Source organism: Alligator sinensis, unplaced genomic scaffold, assembly GCF_000455745.1.
Source record: "Alligator sinensis unplaced genomic scaffold, ASM45574v1 scaffold65_2, whole genome shotgun sequence".
Taxonomy (NCBI): domain Eukaryota; kingdom Metazoa; phylum Chordata; order Crocodylia; family Alligatoridae; genus Alligator; species Alligator sinensis.
Window position 1 is genome coordinate 1874510 of NW_005842071.1, and position 18855 is coordinate 1893364.

Genomic DNA, 18855 nt, shown 5'->3' on the forward strand with positions numbered 1-18855 from the left:
GAGGCAGAAAGGGATCTTGGAGAGATGAACATGGGCCGACAATGCGAGGTCACGGTTGGCAGGGCTAACCGGACCTTATCGTGCATCCACAGGTGCATCTCAAGTAGGGCCGACGAGGTGATCCTCTGCCTCTACGTGACACTGGTCAGGCCATAGCTGGAGTACTGTGTCCAGTTCTGGGCACCCCACTTCAAGAGGGATGTGGACAACATTGAGAGGGTCCAGAGCAGGGCCACCCGCATGATCTGGGGACAGCAGGGCAGACCCTACAATGAGAGGCTATGGGACCTGAACCTGTTCAGCCTTCACAAGAGAAGGCTGAGGGGGGACCTGGTGACAGTCTATAAACTCACTGGGACCAGAAGGGTTTGGGGGAGACCTTGTTTCCCCTAGCACCCCCTGGGATAACAAGGAATAACGGCCACAAGTTGTTGGAGAGTAGGTTTAGATTAGACATCCGTAAAAACTACTTCACAGTTAGGGCGGCTAGGATCTGGAACCAACTTCCAAGGGAAGTGGTGCTGGCTCCTACCCTGGGGGTCTTTAAGAAGAGGCTTGATGCCTACCTGGCTGGGGTCATTTGACCCCAGTTTTCCTCCTGCCTAGGCAGGGGGTTGGATTTGAAGATCTACAAGGTCCCTTCCGACCCTACTTCTATGATTCTATGATTCTGTGAATAGCAGGAATCAGGGTAGATTATAAGGAACCATGAAATCAATGTTTGTGTTTAGTCCCTGATTCTTAGTGTCCAGCATTCCTTTTTTATAGAACAACCACTCACTTGCTGACCTCATTGTCCTCATGCTCAAGGGAAATTTACAAATTACATTAAAAATGGACCTGGGAGAAAAAAAATAATTCGCATATGTATGGTCGTGTGTCTCTGTCCTTTATCTTTTTTCTGGATCATTCATTCTGATGCATAGTTTTACTTTAGATGCATCCACATAGGGGGCATCTGGTACAATGGATGAGATATACCACATTCTGGGACAGACGTGTTCATGGATTCTGATGGGTTCATTGTGGTAGTTACGGAGACTACTTGACATGGTGTAGTTTTCTGAAAATTTCTCCTTTTTGGGATCTGGTTTCCCCCCACATATTTAAAGGCTTTGAATCAAGAATAGATGTCTTCCTCAAAAGGTTGTGCTAAAGTCTAGCTGGCATTTATTGGTTTGATGGAGGAATTGGATGGCAAAATTTGGTGGCCTGTGTTATGCATGATGTCAGCTTAGATGATCATGATGGACCCTCAAACTTTAAAAACTATTACTTTAGGAAGCTTTGCACTAATCTTTACATAAAGAAAGTTCCTCTTGAACATTTGCTCCAGTGTATTAATTGCAAAGAAGCTTAAAGACTGTTTTCTTCTTCCATATATATAATTTTTTTCAGCGATTTTTTTTTTTTTTTTTTTTTATAAAGACAACAAAGCTATGTCAGTGTTTAAAATGTTCACTACAGTACAAGATCTTGTCATGATCTTGTGCCTTTTTTTTGGAAGATCCTTTTTTATTTCAGTTTTGTAGCTCTCTAGTGAATGTTTACGAGCAAAATATAAGCTGTTACTGTTCATTACCTTCCTTAATGTCAATGTGACATTCTAAGCTACCACTTCATTTTCACTTTTCCCTTATGAGCAGTGAAGTACTTTGTCAAAATTGGACTTCTCTTATACTAGAACCCTCATACAAGACAATTGCTTGAACTGTTTTCAGTGTGAATTTTGTTCTTCCACATTTTCCCATATAGACTATAATCTGTCCGTCATTGGCTCCTTCTCCCTCTTTTTCTCCTTGATACAACATTGCCATTGGCTATTTCATGAATGCCTTGCATTCAAAAGCTTCCATATTTTATCCCAACTACATAGTTGGTCTAATAAAAGATATCACCCTAAGAAATCCTATATTCCTGAGCTGCATTTATATTTCTTCTGATGTCTTGGATAGCTTTTTATTATGGACCTGGATGTTCATGTGCACAGTTGCTCTACTTCTGATGATACCTTTGTCCTTGTCAGTTTCCCTGTTATTATTTATCTTTCTTGTATTTCCAGTAGTGTGCCAGGATGTTTACAAAGGGTTAAAAAAGACAAGGTTCCCATCTCAAAGGCTAGGGACAGACTTTACACATAAACCGGTTTAAATGATCAGAAACTGGTTTAAACCTGTAACAGAACAGATGTTCAGTGCACATAAAATAGTTTGAAAATGGCTGAAACTGGTTTGAGATAAATCTGGTTGAATGCAGTATCAGACTTAACTGATTTGGGTCAAACCAGTTTATATAATGTCTGTCGCAGACCCCTTCCTGCTTTAACTTAAAGCAGAGTCCTCCAGCATCCCAGATGCTTTGCAGCCCTGGTCAGGGCTCTCTGCTCCAGAGATCAGGCTGGCCCTACCCCTCTGCTCCCTAGCTGGGGCTCTGGCAGAGATTGCAGACACAGCAGCATTTGCCTGGCTTCCCCTTGCTCTACCCCCCACCCCCAACCCACTGCTCAAGCAGAGACTGCCCCTTCCCCTCTCCCACAACATGGATCATAGCCACCATGTGGTATGCTAGCTAATGCTGAGAGGTGTCTGTAAGACAGACAGGAAAGTGTCCATTTAGGGCCTTTTGAAATTAATCAACAGGTCAGCTGGTAATGTCTCTCTGTTCCTTCCTTGGAAAAAGTTGTTTAAGAAGAGCTTGAACTAATAAGAGAGGCTTTTGTTTTCTTCATGCGGTGTTAAATGTTGTGCAGCTCCCTTCTATGCAACTCCCTGCTGGCTCCCTCTCCAGTCAGGAGCAGTGAGGAGGGAAGGGGGGGACCCCTCCCTAATCAGAGTGTCCTGCTGGGGCCTGGCCATACCCCTCCTCAGCTCAGCAGTATGGAATGGAAAGGAGGGCTACTCTAGCCCCGCCCCCAGCTTCTAGTCTGAGCCACTGCCTGCATTTCTTCAGTCCAGAGGGGATGTCTGTATGGTTACAAACCGGCTCAGCCTAGCCAGGTTAGACTAAACTGCAATGAATGAATCAATTCAGGCTCAGGCTTTCTGAGTGTATGTCCCTAGCCAAAGAGCTTACAGAATGCACAAATAAATAGACGAAGCAAGGAATATGGCATGCACTAAGCCTCTGATTTCCAATCTGATCTTAAAACAGTTCCCTAAGATATATGGTTCCCTAAGATATTTTTATATTCTCTGTTTTGTACTATTTATGGTCAGATTAAATTTTATAGCAGTAGAATGTAGCATAAGTCAAGTTGGTTTAAAAAATAGTAACTTTCTCATGCAGAATTAAAAAAAATTGACAACAAATAATTGACCAATTGTAGTGTTAAATGGCTGATGTAAAAAAAATTAGTTGCTTTGTAAATTTGGTCCTAAACTGAGTGTCAGATAAAACCATTAAGACAAAATGCAAGGAAAGCCTTTAAAAGTGCTTGCTAAAAATTAGAGTTGCCAATTAAAGTGTTGAAAAAGAGCCAAATCAAGCTCTTTAGTCAGAAAACTGTCCTTATGGGACCTATGTTCAAGTGAAGATTTTGGGATTTAGTCTGTACATTGCTGGAAAATATTAATAATAATAATATAGAATTGTAAAACTCTCCCAAATTAGCATGACAACTGCAAATTTGCAAAATTAGATAGAGTTCCATATTTAATTCTTTTTCCAAGAAACTGTGGAATTGATGACCACAAGTGCACCTAAGAGAAAAGCAAACTGAGCTAACTAGGTGTAAGTGTACAATTAAATTTTTATATGCGAGGATTTCAGAACTGGAAAGAATAGGTACCAATATTTGTGCATACAGAGTGGTGGAAGTATGTATGTGTAAAAGGTCATTTCCTCTGGGGAGACTTCTTAATGAAATAAACTTGTGGAATAGTTTTGGGCAGGACTTCAGAACTAGATAGATACCATGTGAATATTTTTCAAATGAAGGATGGGTGTGAATTAGAAATTAAAGCATGTTCAGACTAATTCTGTATCTTTCATGACAGGTGCAGATAGATTAATTCTAAGAGCTGTTAGCTTTCATAGCAAGCTAACACTGGGAGAAAAATACGTTTTAAACTGTTGTTTTTCTTGTCAGTCTCAGCTTACATTAAAATTATGGGAGCTTTGCCTTTGATTTTAATTGGAACCAAACCTTGTGCCTGATTGGCAGTCATGAATGTGGGTATGCTTTCTTGTCACACTTCTCCACCACACAAACTATTTAATTCCTGAGCCTTTTTGTGGCCTATTTTCTGAACATGCTTTTATATTTTTCTTGAATTCCTGACATTTATAGAACTTTTGTGACCAATGCTGCAGCTTTGCTCTTATTAGGTCTGTTATATTTTTCAATTGCTCTCTCTCCTTCTTATTCGCTGATGTTAACCAAGACTAGACATTGGATTCTGGTCTCCTAGGGAAATGTGATTCACCCTCAAAATGTTGTTTACTAGTTGCATCAGACTGTTGTTTGCTTGTTTATTGTATCTGCTTCCCTGCTGGTCTAAGCAGTGAAGTTTAATCAATATTTTCTCAACTCCCATATTGCATCTTCTTTCAGTCCTTTTTTTTCAGTTTAAAGATAAAGGGACAATCACACTTTCTGGAAATAATTGACTACCCTGTTATCAAAGACAGTTTTAATACCAGTATGCAATAATCTTTTGGAAGCAACCTCAGAGAATTGTATATTGATTAGTGTCTGGTCAGTCTAAGTTAGTATAACATAACTGCAGAAACAGTTTTTACTATCCCCTCCTTGCCCTCAAAGGACTTGATTGGTCATTTTTAATTACTCTGTATTTTGTTGTGAGATAAATAAATGCAACAAAACCTGTTTATCTGTTATTGCTGCCATTTTAGCACAGTACTTTAAATTGAGGGAGAACAATGAGAATCCTTGAATTTCATGTGTTTTGAAGTTTGAGCTGGCCGTAAATTTATACAGGGTATGTCATTATTGAGCTAATTGTTAGGAATATGCCACAAGTATGGGGGCTGCCTATAAGTATTTTCAAGATTCAGAGTGAATGAGCAGGTGATATTTTGAAAAAATTGTTAAGGAGGCTATCAATTACAAATTGGTAACTGGTGACGTATTAAGAAACAACTAGCATGGCTTTGTTGAGGGTTGATCATGCCTGAAAAACCTGGTGTCCTTCTATGGCCAGGTAACTAATCATCTGGATGAGGGACATGAGGTTTATGTCATTTACTTAGACATTTACAAAAACCTTTGATTCTGTTTCCAACGAGATTCTTTCAACCAAATGGGAGGGTACTGGACTGGACCAGTCTACAGTGAGGTGAATGGACAGCTGACTTACAACTCTCTGGGATCAGCTCCTAATTGATAGGATGGTCTCATCCTGGAGGACTGTGTCTAGTGGTGTCCCCCAGCGATCTGTGCTTGGACCTGTGCTCTTTAACATATTTATTAATGACTTGGATGAGGGGGTGGAAAGCTCAGTGATTAAGTTTGAGGATGATGCTAAGCTGTGGGGAAATGTGGGCACATCAGAGGATAGGGTAAGGATTTAGGATGACCTTGACAGACTGGTTTTATGAATGGAATGGAATCAGATGAGGTTTAACAGGGAGAAGTGCGGGGTTCTTCATCTGGGGAGGAAGAACCTTCACCATAACTATACGATGGGTAATGGCCCACTGACTGGCACAGCATCTGTATGGGACCTGGGGGCTGCCAATCCTCCTTGGCAGCCTGCAGTCCCTTTTTGACTGCCTGAAGCTGGGCTGTAGCCTGTGGCACAAGTGTGCCAGAGCCTGGTTGGTATATGCAGACCAGAAGATGAACATGAGCCAACAGTGTAATGAAGTCGCCAGCAGGGCAAATAGAACTGTGGCATGCATCACCCGATATGTTGCTAATAGATCCAGGGAAGTGCTTCTCCCTCTGTATTTGGCATTGGTGAGGCCACAGCTGGAGTACTGTGTCCAGTTCTGTGCACCACACTTCAAGAAGGAAGTGGATAAGCTCGAGAGGGTACAAAGAAGGGCCCCCGTATGATTAGGAGCCTGGAGGATAGGCCCTATGAGGAGAGACTCTGGCCTGTTCAGTCTGAGTAAGAAAAGACTGAGAGGTGACTTGATAGTTGCCTACAAGTCCATTAGGAGTGAGATCTAGGGAAGCAACTCTTTAGGAAGGCACCTCAAGGCAGGACAAAGACCAATGGGCACAAGGTAATTGAAGAAAAATTTAGGCTGGACATAAGAAAACATTTCTTTTCGTAAGGGTTAATAGAATGTGGAACACACTCCCAGCAGAGTTGGTGCAGTCGCCATCCTTGGTGGTGTTCAAAATGAGGCTGGATAAGCACCTTGTTGAGCTCATTTGAGCCCAGTAACTCCCTGTCTATGGCAGGGCTATGGCAGGGGACCAGACTTAATGATCTTACAGGTCCCTTCTGGTCCTTCAATTCTATGATTCTTTTAAAGAAACTGTTGAAACTTCCACATACATGCATCTTTCCCTTACTAGCCTATGTAAGACATTTACATGTATTTGAAAGTATATCAGATTGTATTAACAGCTAATTTGTTAGAGATACAGAAGGGAAAGTTAAAAAAAAATCTAAATGTACCTTATTTTGTATTTCTAATAGATATCCATCTTTCATTAACATGAATTAATAGCTCTCTATAGCTAAACAAGATTTTTTCCTGCATGGTACAGCAACTTATGTAGCGTATTTGCCAGTTATTTTTCCTATAATTATACAAATCATCTTATTCCAATTAACTGGAAATATATTTAATGTCTCTATTTTCACAACATACACAGTAGCAGAGCACAGCATTTCCTTTGTTTCATACATGGAAAAGATTATAATAGTAGCGTGCCTACTACTTTAAACAGAGGCATACAACTTATCTTTGGTATCTCCGAAAGAATGAAAGTGCTGCCCATGTCCTTGAAAAGTGACTTTTTGCATATTTGTGAGACTCATGAAGTTTTGACTTGCTGTTTGTTGATGCATATGGTCTAAGCACAGCTGTCTTAGGTTGTGTGTGTGTGTTATTTTAATAAACATTCCTCCCTCTTCTTACTAATAACACTAATGTCTTTGTGAGGACAGGCCCCTAGTTTACACTGTTAGTGTTGACGCAGAATTAGAGTTAATCCAGGAAAGGTAATACATAAAACAGGTGTTCTATTCAGGATATAAACTATAATTGCTTATGTGGAAACAGGGGATGAATAATGACTCAACCAACAGGTCTATTCATAAGAAATTTCAGCACAGAATGCAGAGGCATTTTGTATTGCTGACCAAAAGTAATTTAGAGGGTGACAGGAGGAAAAGAAAAGTCAAAGGGGAAAGTCCTGACTCAATAATGACTCAAAACCCAGAATTATAGCTCTGCAACAGTAGTTCATTTATCTCTGTTGCTGTCTGGTGATTCTTTTGGCATGCAAGAGCTTGGAAGCACCCTCAGGTAAGGAATTACAGTATATCACACAACTGTACAAAGAGAAGCTGGCAGTTGCCTGTTGTGGGTTTATTTTCCAACACACACCTGTTGGGAAGTAAACAGAGACATGACCAGAAGTGGGAAGTGGACATATACACATGAATTTTTAACACAAATGAAAAACAGAGCTCACTCATATCTCACAGTGATTCACACATAAGTTAAAAGAAATATTTAAGCCGAAGTGGAGAGATGATTGTTCATCTGTTTAGGATGGACTGGTGGTGAGAGGGGTAGAAGGCAGATCTTATGGCAATGAGGAAGTTGCAGTGGTCATTGTGAGAAAGTGATCAGGGCCTGGGCAGTGGGAATGAGAAGAAACAGACCTATTTTTGAGATTATTCAGTGGAAGCACCAGTGGGATTTAATGACTGCAGTGAACAAAGATAAAAGGAGTGGGGGATTGCAAATGTGGGTGAAGAACCTGAGATAAGGTTTTAGAGAGCATTGGAGACAACTTCCTGATGCAACCGTTGAAGAGACCAACTAGGGTCTGTGCACTTATTGATCTGCTGCTCACAAACAGGGAAGAATTAATTGGTGGAGGATGTAGAAGTGGATAGCAGCATGAGCAGCATTGATCATGAGATGATATAGTTCATGATCCTGGCAAAAGGAAGAAAGGAGAGCAGCAGAGTATGGACCCTGGACTTCAAAAAAGCAGACTTCAGTTCCCTCAGGGAACTGATGATCAGGATCCCCAGGGAGGCCAGTCTGAGATGGAAAGGAGTCCAGAAGAGCTGGTTGTATTTTAAAGAAACCTTACTGAGGGCACAGGAACAAACCATCCCAATGTGTAGGATGAATAACAAATATGGCAGGTGACCAGCTTGACTTATCAGAGAACTCTTCAGTGAGCTTCAACACAAAAAAGAAACTTACAAGAAGTGGAAGCTTGGGCAGCGGACTCGGGAAGAGTATAAGAATATTGCTTGGGCATGCAGGGATGAAATCAGGAAGTCCAAAGCACAATTGGAGTAGCAGCTAGCAAAGGATGTGAAGAGTAACAGGAAGGGTTTCTACAAGTGTGTTAGGAACAAGAGGAAGGTCAGGGAAAGTGTGGGTGCTTTACTGAATGGGGGAGGCAACACAGTGACAGATGATGAGGAAAAGGCTGAAGGACTCAATACCTTTTTCACTTCAGTCTTCACAGGCAAGGTCAGCCCCTAGGCTACTGCACCTGGCAGCACAGTCTGGGGAGGAGGTGAGCAGCCAACAGTGGTGAAAGAATAGGTTAGGGACTACTTAGAAAAGCTGGACATGTACAAGTCCATGGGGCTGGATGCAGTGCATCCAAGAGTGCTGAGTGAGTTGGCTGATCTGATTGCAGAGTCACTGGCCATTATCTTTGAAAACCTGTGGGACTTGGGGGAGGTCCCAGACCATTGGAAAAGGGCAAATATAGTGCCCATCTTTTAGAAAGAGAAGAAGGAGGATCTCGAAAATCACAAACCAATCACCCTTACCTCAGTCCCCGGAAAAATCATGGAGCAGGACCTCAAGGAATCCATTTCTAAGCACTTGGAGGAGAAGAATGTGATCAGGAACAATCAGCATGGATTCACCAAGGGCAAGTCATGCCTGACCAACCTGATTACCTTCTATGATGAGATAACTGGCTCTCTGGGTGTGGAAAAAGCAGTAGATGTGATATACCTAGACTTTCTCTTGGACCCTGAGAAATTGACTCCAGCTCTCTGCAGCTCTCTCAGCACCACAGGTTTCTTTCTCCCCTTCTGGGGTGAGTTCTCTGGTGTGATGCTGCTGCTTCCAGCCTCACAGCCTCTGGGTCTTTTCTCAGACCCAGAGAAAGTGCCCTGGCTCGGTGTTGCAACCATTAGCCTGGCAACTCCCTCTCTCTCTGTGTCTGTCTGTTTGTCTGTTCTTTGGGCTTCCTATTATCTGTATCAGCTGGCCTAATCCTCCTTGGCAGCCTGCAGTCCCTTTTTGACTGCCTGAAGCTGGGCTGTAGCCTGTGGCACAAGTGTGCCAGAGCCTGGTTGGTATATGCAGCTTGCTTTACTGGGCTACAGCCCCTGGAAGCATGTAGTCTGCTACAAGGACCATATCCAAATTACTTGAAGCAACTCAGTTGTTCAGCCTGATAAAATAAGGGTTCTACTGAGAAACAGTTCAGCCCTAGGGGGCTGAATTGTCTTGGTGCACACGGGAAGGGCTGAATGGATCAGTTGGTTATATTATCTGTTCAGTTTTCTGTTTCTGAGTAAGACATTTTGAGAAGAAAACCCTTTCCAGGATGAGCTTGAAAAATAAATCTAGAAACACATTTCTAATGAAGCACTGAATCATGAGTTTTATGTACGGATTTATTTTACCAATGTTTATGTCATCATTCCCCAAGCAAGTTTCAGGGATGCTTACAATAAAAACCAGATAAATTATAAAAAATGATAAAATATTAAAATAAGTAATAGAACAACTCCCTAAACAGTGCCCCAGATAACACCCCAGAACTTTACTCCACCTGCTAAATATCTGCCCAAATAAAAAAGTCATACCATTTCTGGAAGAGATCCAGGCTTGTGCAAGGAGCCTCCAAAAGGTAAGGAGTGATTAAAAAGAATAACCTCCCACCTATTTTTGGTGAACAAACTTGGTTCACTGATGGAACTTGCAGGAGGTTGCTCTTTTCTGATCTTCGGAACTGTGATAGGACATAAGAAAGGAGGTGATCCCTTAGGTATGTAGGACCCTGGCTATTTAGGTCTTTATAGGTATACCTTGGGAGCAGCATGTGTTATTATATATAAAAAATATCCCTGTGGACTGGCTTCAATGTGGTAGAGTTACATGATCATAAAACTGGAGTAATGCAATAGTGAATCAAGGCATGATGATTATATTTCTTTGTGATTTGCATTGTAACAAGAAAAAGCCTCTATACTTGTGGTATAATAGAAGGGAGAAGTCTAATTTATGTAATAAGAAATGTAAAAAGTTGTTCATTATGTGGGAGAAGTTAACCAGTATTATTTTCTCATGTGTTCACTTGCAGGAAGTCACCAAATCAGTGCAACCTCTTTTACTGGGAAGAATAATAGCTTCCTATGATATTGAAAACACTCATGAGCGATCCATAGCCTACTACCTTGGCCTAGGCTTGTGCCTTCTTTTTATAGTGAGAACCCTGCTTCTACATCCTGCCATATTTGGTCTTCATCATATAGGGATGCAAATGAGAATTGCCATGTTTAGCTTAATTTATAAAAAGGTAAATTTTTCACTTTCCTTTAAATGTAAAAAGGTTCTTCCAATTCCTAGAGTCCCACTGGGCTAGTATAGTGGAAACCATGCTGGTTTCAGTAGGCAACAGCACGCAAGGTACTGATGTGGCTAACAGAAGGGCCACCTGTTTCTGAGTTCCATAACCTGAAGGAGTGTGATTTTACCAAAAATAACTATAGTAAGTCACATTCATTATTATTATACGGGCTGAAAACAAGCAGTCTTTGAGCCAATATTGTGAATATAAATTACATTGCTGATGGAACAGAGTGTGTATCAAGCAGTGATGGAGGGCTTGAGAGGAAGAAATGTAGATAGGTAAGTAGTCAAAAAAAAAACTTGCCAGGATACAGTTAACTGTAAGATTCTCTGACTTTTGCTTCATCAAAGTGGGAAATGACTCAGACTATCACCATATTTATCTAAGTAAGATTAGTTATGGGATAATTGGTAACATCTTTTTTCATTTTGGTAAATAACAGATTAGTTACACAATTCCAGTCTAAGTCCCTCGTGTTACTTGTATATATTTTAACTCTATAATTTTATGAATTTTAAGCCACAGAGGTCCAAAAAGCAATGAGATGCAGAATATGAACATTTAAGATATCAGATGTTAACGTATAACTCTGAGTCCCATTAACATATTTTTGCTCAGAGATGACCATATTTACTCATATACAAGGTGGGTCCTCCCCTACCCCCTGCGATTGGCATGGGAGAAAAAGGATCCTTGTCTTATAATCACATATATTAAAGCTCATTAAATACATTGTCTATCTCTAAACTGCTACCAAAAACAGCACATACTCAATAATAGAAGCCAACTGTGAAAATGATTAAATGTAGTCAACACTGACCATGACTATAAAACACAAGGCCCAAACTGGGCAAACATGCAAATGGGAACTTTTTTTAATTAGATTTTTTAAATTTTCTGGATTCCAAGCCAAATTAAAACAAATTCCAAATCCAACAGTCAGTCCGGAACCATAAGTGGCCCTACCAGCAGCAAACATCCTCCACCCCCATCTGGGGCTTCAGATGTTTCCAAAACTTTTAACAGGCATCTTACCTGCAGGGTCAAGCCTGGAGATTTTGGGTTCAGACACCCCCAAGTTTTGCTTGCCCTCAGCTGTAAGGCCCTAGGAGCAAGCCAGGGAGAAGTCTCTCATTTCCATAAAGAAGGCTTAAAGCAAAAGCCTTCTTACTCCAGCCACTAAGCTGAAGGTTTACTATACCATACCTTGGTGGGTACTACCTTTGTGCCAAAAGAACAGCTTTCCCTGATGCAGCTAAGACCACCTTTGCAGCTGCAAGGTTTGCTTTGCAAGGAATACTTAATCTGAAACCTCAACAGACCAAAGTTAACATAGCCCATCTGAACAAGGCATAGCATAGTGCCCATTAAGTGCAGTTCCCCCTTACTACTGACTCTTTTTCAAGTCATGGTGAATCATAGCATACAGTTCACCCAGAATCCCTCCTTCACCCCCCCACCCCCGTCTCAGCCTGGTGCATATGATTAGTGTGCCCCTGCCTCCATGACATGAAGCTGGACCAGGTTGCCCTGCATCTCATCTGCATATGCATTTTTGGATCATCCCAGGAGTTGTGACAAGAACAGCTGGTTCCAGTCATGACTGGGGGCTAATTAGCTCATGGATCCTCGGGGGGATCATCTTTTTTTTAGGGTTGTTTTCTATTCATGTAAATACAATATGGCTGGTTTCAGACATAACCCCCCCCAAAAAACCCAACCCCCCCTCCCAATGGCACTTTGCTTTAAACTTGGTGCACCCCTGCGTTTAGCCCAGTGTATGCCCAGAAGAGGCATTGCATTAGTTTGACCTGGCTTGCACAGTGTTAATACAGTATAGATCAGATGCTTCAGTGGGGCTTTTTTGGTGCTTTTGAATCCACTAGTAGATAGAAGCACCAAAAAGCCCCTCTGAAGCACCCAATCTATGCAGATGCTGTGGGCTCGGGTTGAACTAAAGTGCTGCTTCTTCTAGTAAAGTGTTTTTTTCATTTCTGTCAGCGGCTTATGTGCTGATGATTTGGAGAAAATAGAATGTGATTTTCATACAGAACAAAATGCCTTAATTCTCTTAAGACAAAATAGAAGTTCTTTATAGAAGAACTACATTTCCCCATAATTAATGGTCTAGACTTTCCTTTTAGTCTTTTTGCAAATTTTATAATCTCTATTAAAATTTTTAGTAAGGTTGTCATGGTAGGGGATCTATGCAACTGTAGTGTTACACATCATGCAGGTGTAATTAAACCTTGCATTTTATGAATATACAATAGAAAGTGAAAGTTTCACATAAAAAGTCAATATGTGCAGAGGACTAATTACTTTTAAACTGGAGTGGCATGAATATTATGAGGGCTTTTTATAGGATTAAAGCAATAAATGAAAACTTGTTTATATTGTTCTTGCCATATGTGGTAGTTTTTTTCCTATGGTAGTTATTCCTACTTATGCTGCTTTAAATGAATATTTTACCAGACCATCCTCCTATTATTTTATTTTACAGACCTTAAAACTGTCAAGCAGAGTCCTAGATAAAATAAGCACTGGACAGCTTGTTAGTCTTCTTTCCAACAACTTGAACAAATTTGATGAGGTATGTCAATAGTACTATTGTTTGTGTAGCAGAAATCCGTTTGAAGTGCATGGACTGTAAAACTTCATACAGTTTGGGGATAGATCCAGAGGGGAATGATAGTCCGGTCACACCCCATTGCTTTTAGTGTACTGCACATGAGCACTAAGTGTGAGGTCTGAATCGAGCTCATTCTTTCATGTGGCTCCAGAGCCCATTGGTGAGTGTTGCTGCTGTTGCTCATCCCCTCCTTTCCTCTCTACAGAATGCAATAGGGAGGTGAGGAAGGGCCAGGGTGAACAGCAGCATCATGCACTCCTGGGCTCTGGAGCATGATGAAAACAGGAACCCTGGCCAGACCTCATCCCTATCAGTTGGTGAGCTCAGAACTCACTTTGCATGCACAGCACAGCCAAAATTGGAGGGTGCATCCCCCCCTTGCCAAGTTCCTGGAGTCACTACTGAACAGTTCTAGAATTGTCATGGCCAAAGTCAAACAATGGCAAGGAATTGGTCAACTCCAGTGGGCTGTGCTTATAAATAAAGAGCAAACTTTCTCCTTTAATTATGGGCTAGCATATATTTAGAGAGAGACTGATTCAGATACACAGTGTCATCCCTATACTAAAGACATCTGGGTTCTAGTAAAAATCTGGAAAGTTATGTCTACTAGTAGAAATATTTTTTATTTATAGGGTTGTGTGTCAGTCAGGAGATTTCCAGCTGTTTCTTAGTTAGCTTCTTAGTAGCCCAAACTCATTTGTTGTGGCTTCCCTTCACCAGGCTCCTATTGCTGTTAAACTTGCTAACGCTCATTTTTATGTTGCTTACCACCACCTACTCCCAGAGGTAATGTACATTGGGTGGATCTTGATTTAAGAACCAGGCAAAGGTTCTATAGACTTCTACAGAAGTTCTCTCTTAGTAAAGAGTCAGGTTCAAACCAATGTTTGTGTAATTTAGGACTGTAAACTCCATGAATTTCAATTCATCATGTCTGATGGTCTTACTGTGTGGATGATGTTGCTGTGAAAGAAGCAATAGACATGACCTGAATGAGATTGGAAAAGTGGTTGGAGACAGGTCTCTAAGAAGCCAAATGCAGATTCCTGCAGCTGGGCTGAAGTTGAGGTGTAGATAACAATGGAAGATTTTATGTGGCCTGATACTATGAAAGGTTATTAAGCCACTAGTGTGGTAGAAGCAAGTAAAAACCTGTAACTACACAGGAGGTGCATCTATGTAACTACACAGGAGGTGCGCTATTATCATGGTGCATATCACGCCAGATTTTATTGCTCCTGGGCACCACGTTTGACCATATGACCAGGACCACAGCCCATTGAGCTGGGTCAGAGCAGCCCCAGCTGGCAGTGGGCCCTGGGGGTCAGCTTGCCAAGCCTGGGGCTGCTCTGAACAGGCTCAACATGCTGTGGAGAGGCTGGCTGGAGCCAGGAGCGTGCTCCAGTGTGGGGCTAGCCAGCATCCAGCGCCTGCACTGAAGCATCCTCATGCCCCAGGCAGTCCTGTCAGTGTTTACATATGCATTGGTGCACGCTAAGGAAGTCCACTGCAGGATATTACTTGTATTTACAAGTACTAACTTGTGGCAGAGTTAGTTTCCTGAGGCCTAAGAGGGCTGCATGTGTAGATGTTGAGACTTTACTGTGGAGCTAATTAGGCAGCTCTGCAGTAAATGTCTTGTGTAGATGTGCCCAGGTACTACCGGGCACACTCCCTCTAATCATTTGATAAAATGGCTTCTTCAGGATCTGCTGTCTCAGAAGAATGCTATTCAGACAGGGTTACCCTCTCTCCCCTCAGTCTTATAAGGTAAACAGTTATTAGGGTCTACAGTCACAGTGTTGCAGATAGCAACTACCTTGTCTTTAACTGCACTGTTTTCTGCTTCTACCTCTCAGGTTCCTACTTCCAGAAACTGTATGTCTATACAGTGCAAGGCAGCACTCTGCTGAGACATGCTATCCCTGCTATGTGTATGCTAGATTCCAAACCAAAAGCATTGTAGCCATTTTAGTGTGGCTTTATGCATGCATCTATAAGCTTTGCCTTGCCAAGGATATGCTTTTTTCCAATTTAGTAGCCAGAATTCATGGAGTGGGCCTGGTGCATCTCATCATGATGGCAGCATGCCACTGCTGTATGTCATATAAACATAGCAACATAGATGCACAGATACCCACAGATCTTCCCACAGATGCAAACCTGCAGAGGAAGATACTTTGCTGTTTCTGCATATCTTCCCCTTCTCTGTGCATATGCCAGCCAAAATTATCTAATACTTTTGAGGTTGTTGGTTTTACGTCATCTGTGGCATTATTTAGCCCTCAGGGTTATAGGCATTAACCCTAAATCCATCCCAAGAAAAAATAACAAAGTTATGGAGGGATTATGACAGTATAGGGAGCAATACGATTTGTATTTAGTTGCATATTCATCCTAAGTGGTCATTTCTTCACCCTTAACATTAACTTCTACAACAAGATGAACTATTCTTGATAGGTTCTTTTGTTTATCTCTTTACTGCACCGATTGAAGAGGAACTTCTGGTCTCTCTGAAGTTAATGGCAAAACATCTATTGATTTCAGTGGGGCTAAGATTTCGCCATGTGTGAACATACAGCCAAAGCTACTTGCAGAGCCGACCCTAGGGGTGTGCAGGGCCCAGGGCATATCAGCCTGTGCGGGGGGGCAGGAAGGGGAGGGTGGCAAGCAGCTGGAGCATGAAGTGGCAGAGTGGCAGTGCCCTCAGACCTCACCCTGTCCACAGTTCCTCCCAAAGCATGGGGCCTGGGGTGGTCACCCCGATTCACCCTCCCCAAGGGACAGCTCTGGCTACTTGTATGCTGAACTTGCACCTTGCAAAAACCAAAGCTTATGTGTGGAATGTATATATGCATTGGTATGTTCTCATCATAATTAACACCAAAATGGCTATGTGCTCAAAATTACAAAACTTCTTTCAAAAAATTATTTTAATGCTGGGAATTCATTTACTGTTCTTTGTGCAAATAGTTCGAAATTTTACTTTACTAACTCTTCTCCCTTCTTATATAGTTTGCTGAGCACAGCTTTAGTGTGTTTTTGCTGTGGATTTTTGCAGGGTCTGGCATTGGCTCATTTTATATGGATTGCACCTTTACAAGTAGCGCTGCTGATGGGACTGCTCTGGGAGATGTTACAGGCCTCGGCATTTTGTGGACTTGGCTTACTAATAATCCTGGCTCTTTTCCAAGCCTGGTTAGGACAAATGATGATGAAGTACAGGTGACAAAGCTGTTCAGAACATTTCTTTTAAATCTTACATTTTCACAAGGCATATGGGTACATAAAAATCCAAGGCTAAACTTCACCTAGTTAATACTAGCAGTCCTACTTATACAGGTCATGTAAGTAAAAAGAACAGGATTTGGCCCAGTAAATGGCTGATATTAGTCATGTTGATTATGATAGTGCCTATAGGCCAACCAGGAATGGGGCCCTTTGTGTTAGGCATGGTACAAATGGAGGGCAGCAAATATTCCTGCTCTGAAAAGCTCAGAGCCTAAATAGACAGACACAGGGTGGGGCAAGGAAGATAAAACACAAGCACAGTGCATAGTTAGATCTCTAATCTTGTTAGGTCTCTAATTTTTTGAGAGGGCTACTTGTAGAAGGGATAAACTAAGTGGAAAGAAAGCAGACAACAGACAGCTAGAAGTGGAGTAAAGCTGCAATGACAACACTGTCATAGAGGAGAAGGAGTAGGTTGGAGCAAGCATATAATTAGTACAGGACAAACGAAGTCCAGTCAGAACCATAGGAAGTAATCCCTGACTTAACTGCTTCTGCTGCTGCCCCCACAGTCTTCCTCTGGCTCCATTTTGCAGTTCTCCCTGCAAGGCTACCAGGCAGTTGGAGGGTTCTCATAGCTTCAGAGATCTGACCTACCATTCCTTGTTATTCAAAACTTCTACCACTCTCATAATCTGAATTTTGACTATGAAAAGAATTCAGATTCAGGCCTTTTTTAATTAATAGCATTAAAATGCAGTCTTTAATGTGGGGTAAGTAATGGGAAATTTTATAAGAAATACTAAAATTCATGGTCATTGATGTGAATCTTGCTTCCTAGCTTTTATCTTTTATATTTTCTTCAGTGTTCTATCCTTAACACAGTACAGTAATTACTGCATTTTTAATAAAAAATGCTGCTTTCTAACACTTCCTGTGTCTGCCTTTCCATAATAATGGTACTGGAATATATAAATAGGTGCATTTTATTAGATAGTCCTTTGAGTTCTAGCGGGATCTGTGATTGTCAAGTATTACAAATTACAGTAAAATTAAAACTGACCTAGTCCTCTCTTATTTTACAGAGACAAGAGAGCAGGGAAGATCAATGAGAGACTTGTGATCACTTCAGAAATAATTGAGAACATACAATCAGTTAAAGCTTACTGTTGGGAGGATGCAATGGAAAAAATGATTGAAAGCTTTCGAGAGTAAGTATATTCATTTGTCAATCTTGTATTTCTACAAGGTTATGTAAGGGTGTCTACAGGATTAAAATTCTTAGATGACTATGAATACTAATAGCATCTGTGTGTTATGGTAGAAAATAAGAAACACAAACAGTCATGCTTGAAAGGGGGCCACCATTTGGAAGCACAAAGCATTCCATGCTGCATCTTGGTTTTTCTCAATTTATCTAATGCACTATAAAAATTGTATGCTTCTTTGGAAGTATCTAGTATAAACAGCTGTTAATGGTAGAGCACCATAGGAGAGAATCCTTTGGTCTATTCCACATGTTATTTCTACCTTACTAAATAAAACAACTAGATCCGTAGTATTAGAAAAACTTCCTTTATTGTATATAGTAACTGAGAAGTAGCTGGGGTTTTTTTCAAATGTAAAATATTGGGATGTATAAAAAATTAGTCAGAAAAACTGACTATAGAGTCATACGTAACACTGACATTGCAACAATGCAAGCATTTAACAAACTAGACTATCCTGGCATCTGTATTTGTCCGTGGCCAATCATATCCTCTATCTACAACAAACCCCGCTTTTGTTTGATTACTCAAGGGTTTACCCACTTTCCTGTTCTTAAGTAGAGACAACAGTTTGATTCCTTTGCAGCCATTTTGTAAGAACTTCAATAAAGTCATTCTTAATTTTTCTATTATAAGGCTACTAGTGTCAATATGCTTAATAATTAAAGTACTGACTATATGATGCAAGGCATGAAGTGGTTTTGTGTGGGCTATATACCCTTGCAGTGTATTTTGTGGAACAGAACAGTGTCTCTTACCACAACACCTTAAGTGAGCTTTAAATACATGCCGTGCAGTCATAGAATCACAGAAAAGTAGGGTTTGAAGGGACCTCTGGAGTCATCTAGTTAAGTTCTCTGCTCGAGGCAGGACAATCCCAATTCAAACCATCCCATACAAACCCTTGTCTAGCCTATTACTAAAAGTACATAATCAACCCTGCTGCACAA

The 18855-nt window shown here is 41.1% G+C and overlaps 1 protein-coding gene across 1 annotated transcript in view; it reads left to right on the forward strand.

Annotated features, from left to right (window-relative positions):
- Positions 1-18855, forward strand: part of CFTR (cystic fibrosis transmembrane conductance regulator) — a 151760-nt gene that overhangs the window by 15268 nt on the left and 117637 nt on the right. The window contains exons 4-7 of the mRNA XM_014519940.2: positions 10502-10717; positions 13275-13364; positions 16468-16631; positions 17723-17848. Of these exons, the coding sequence (XP_014375426.1) occupies positions 10502-10717; positions 13275-13364; positions 16468-16631; positions 17723-17848 (596 nt within the window). The remainder of the gene's footprint in view (positions 1-10501; positions 10718-13274; positions 13365-16467; positions 16632-17722; positions 17849-18855) is intronic.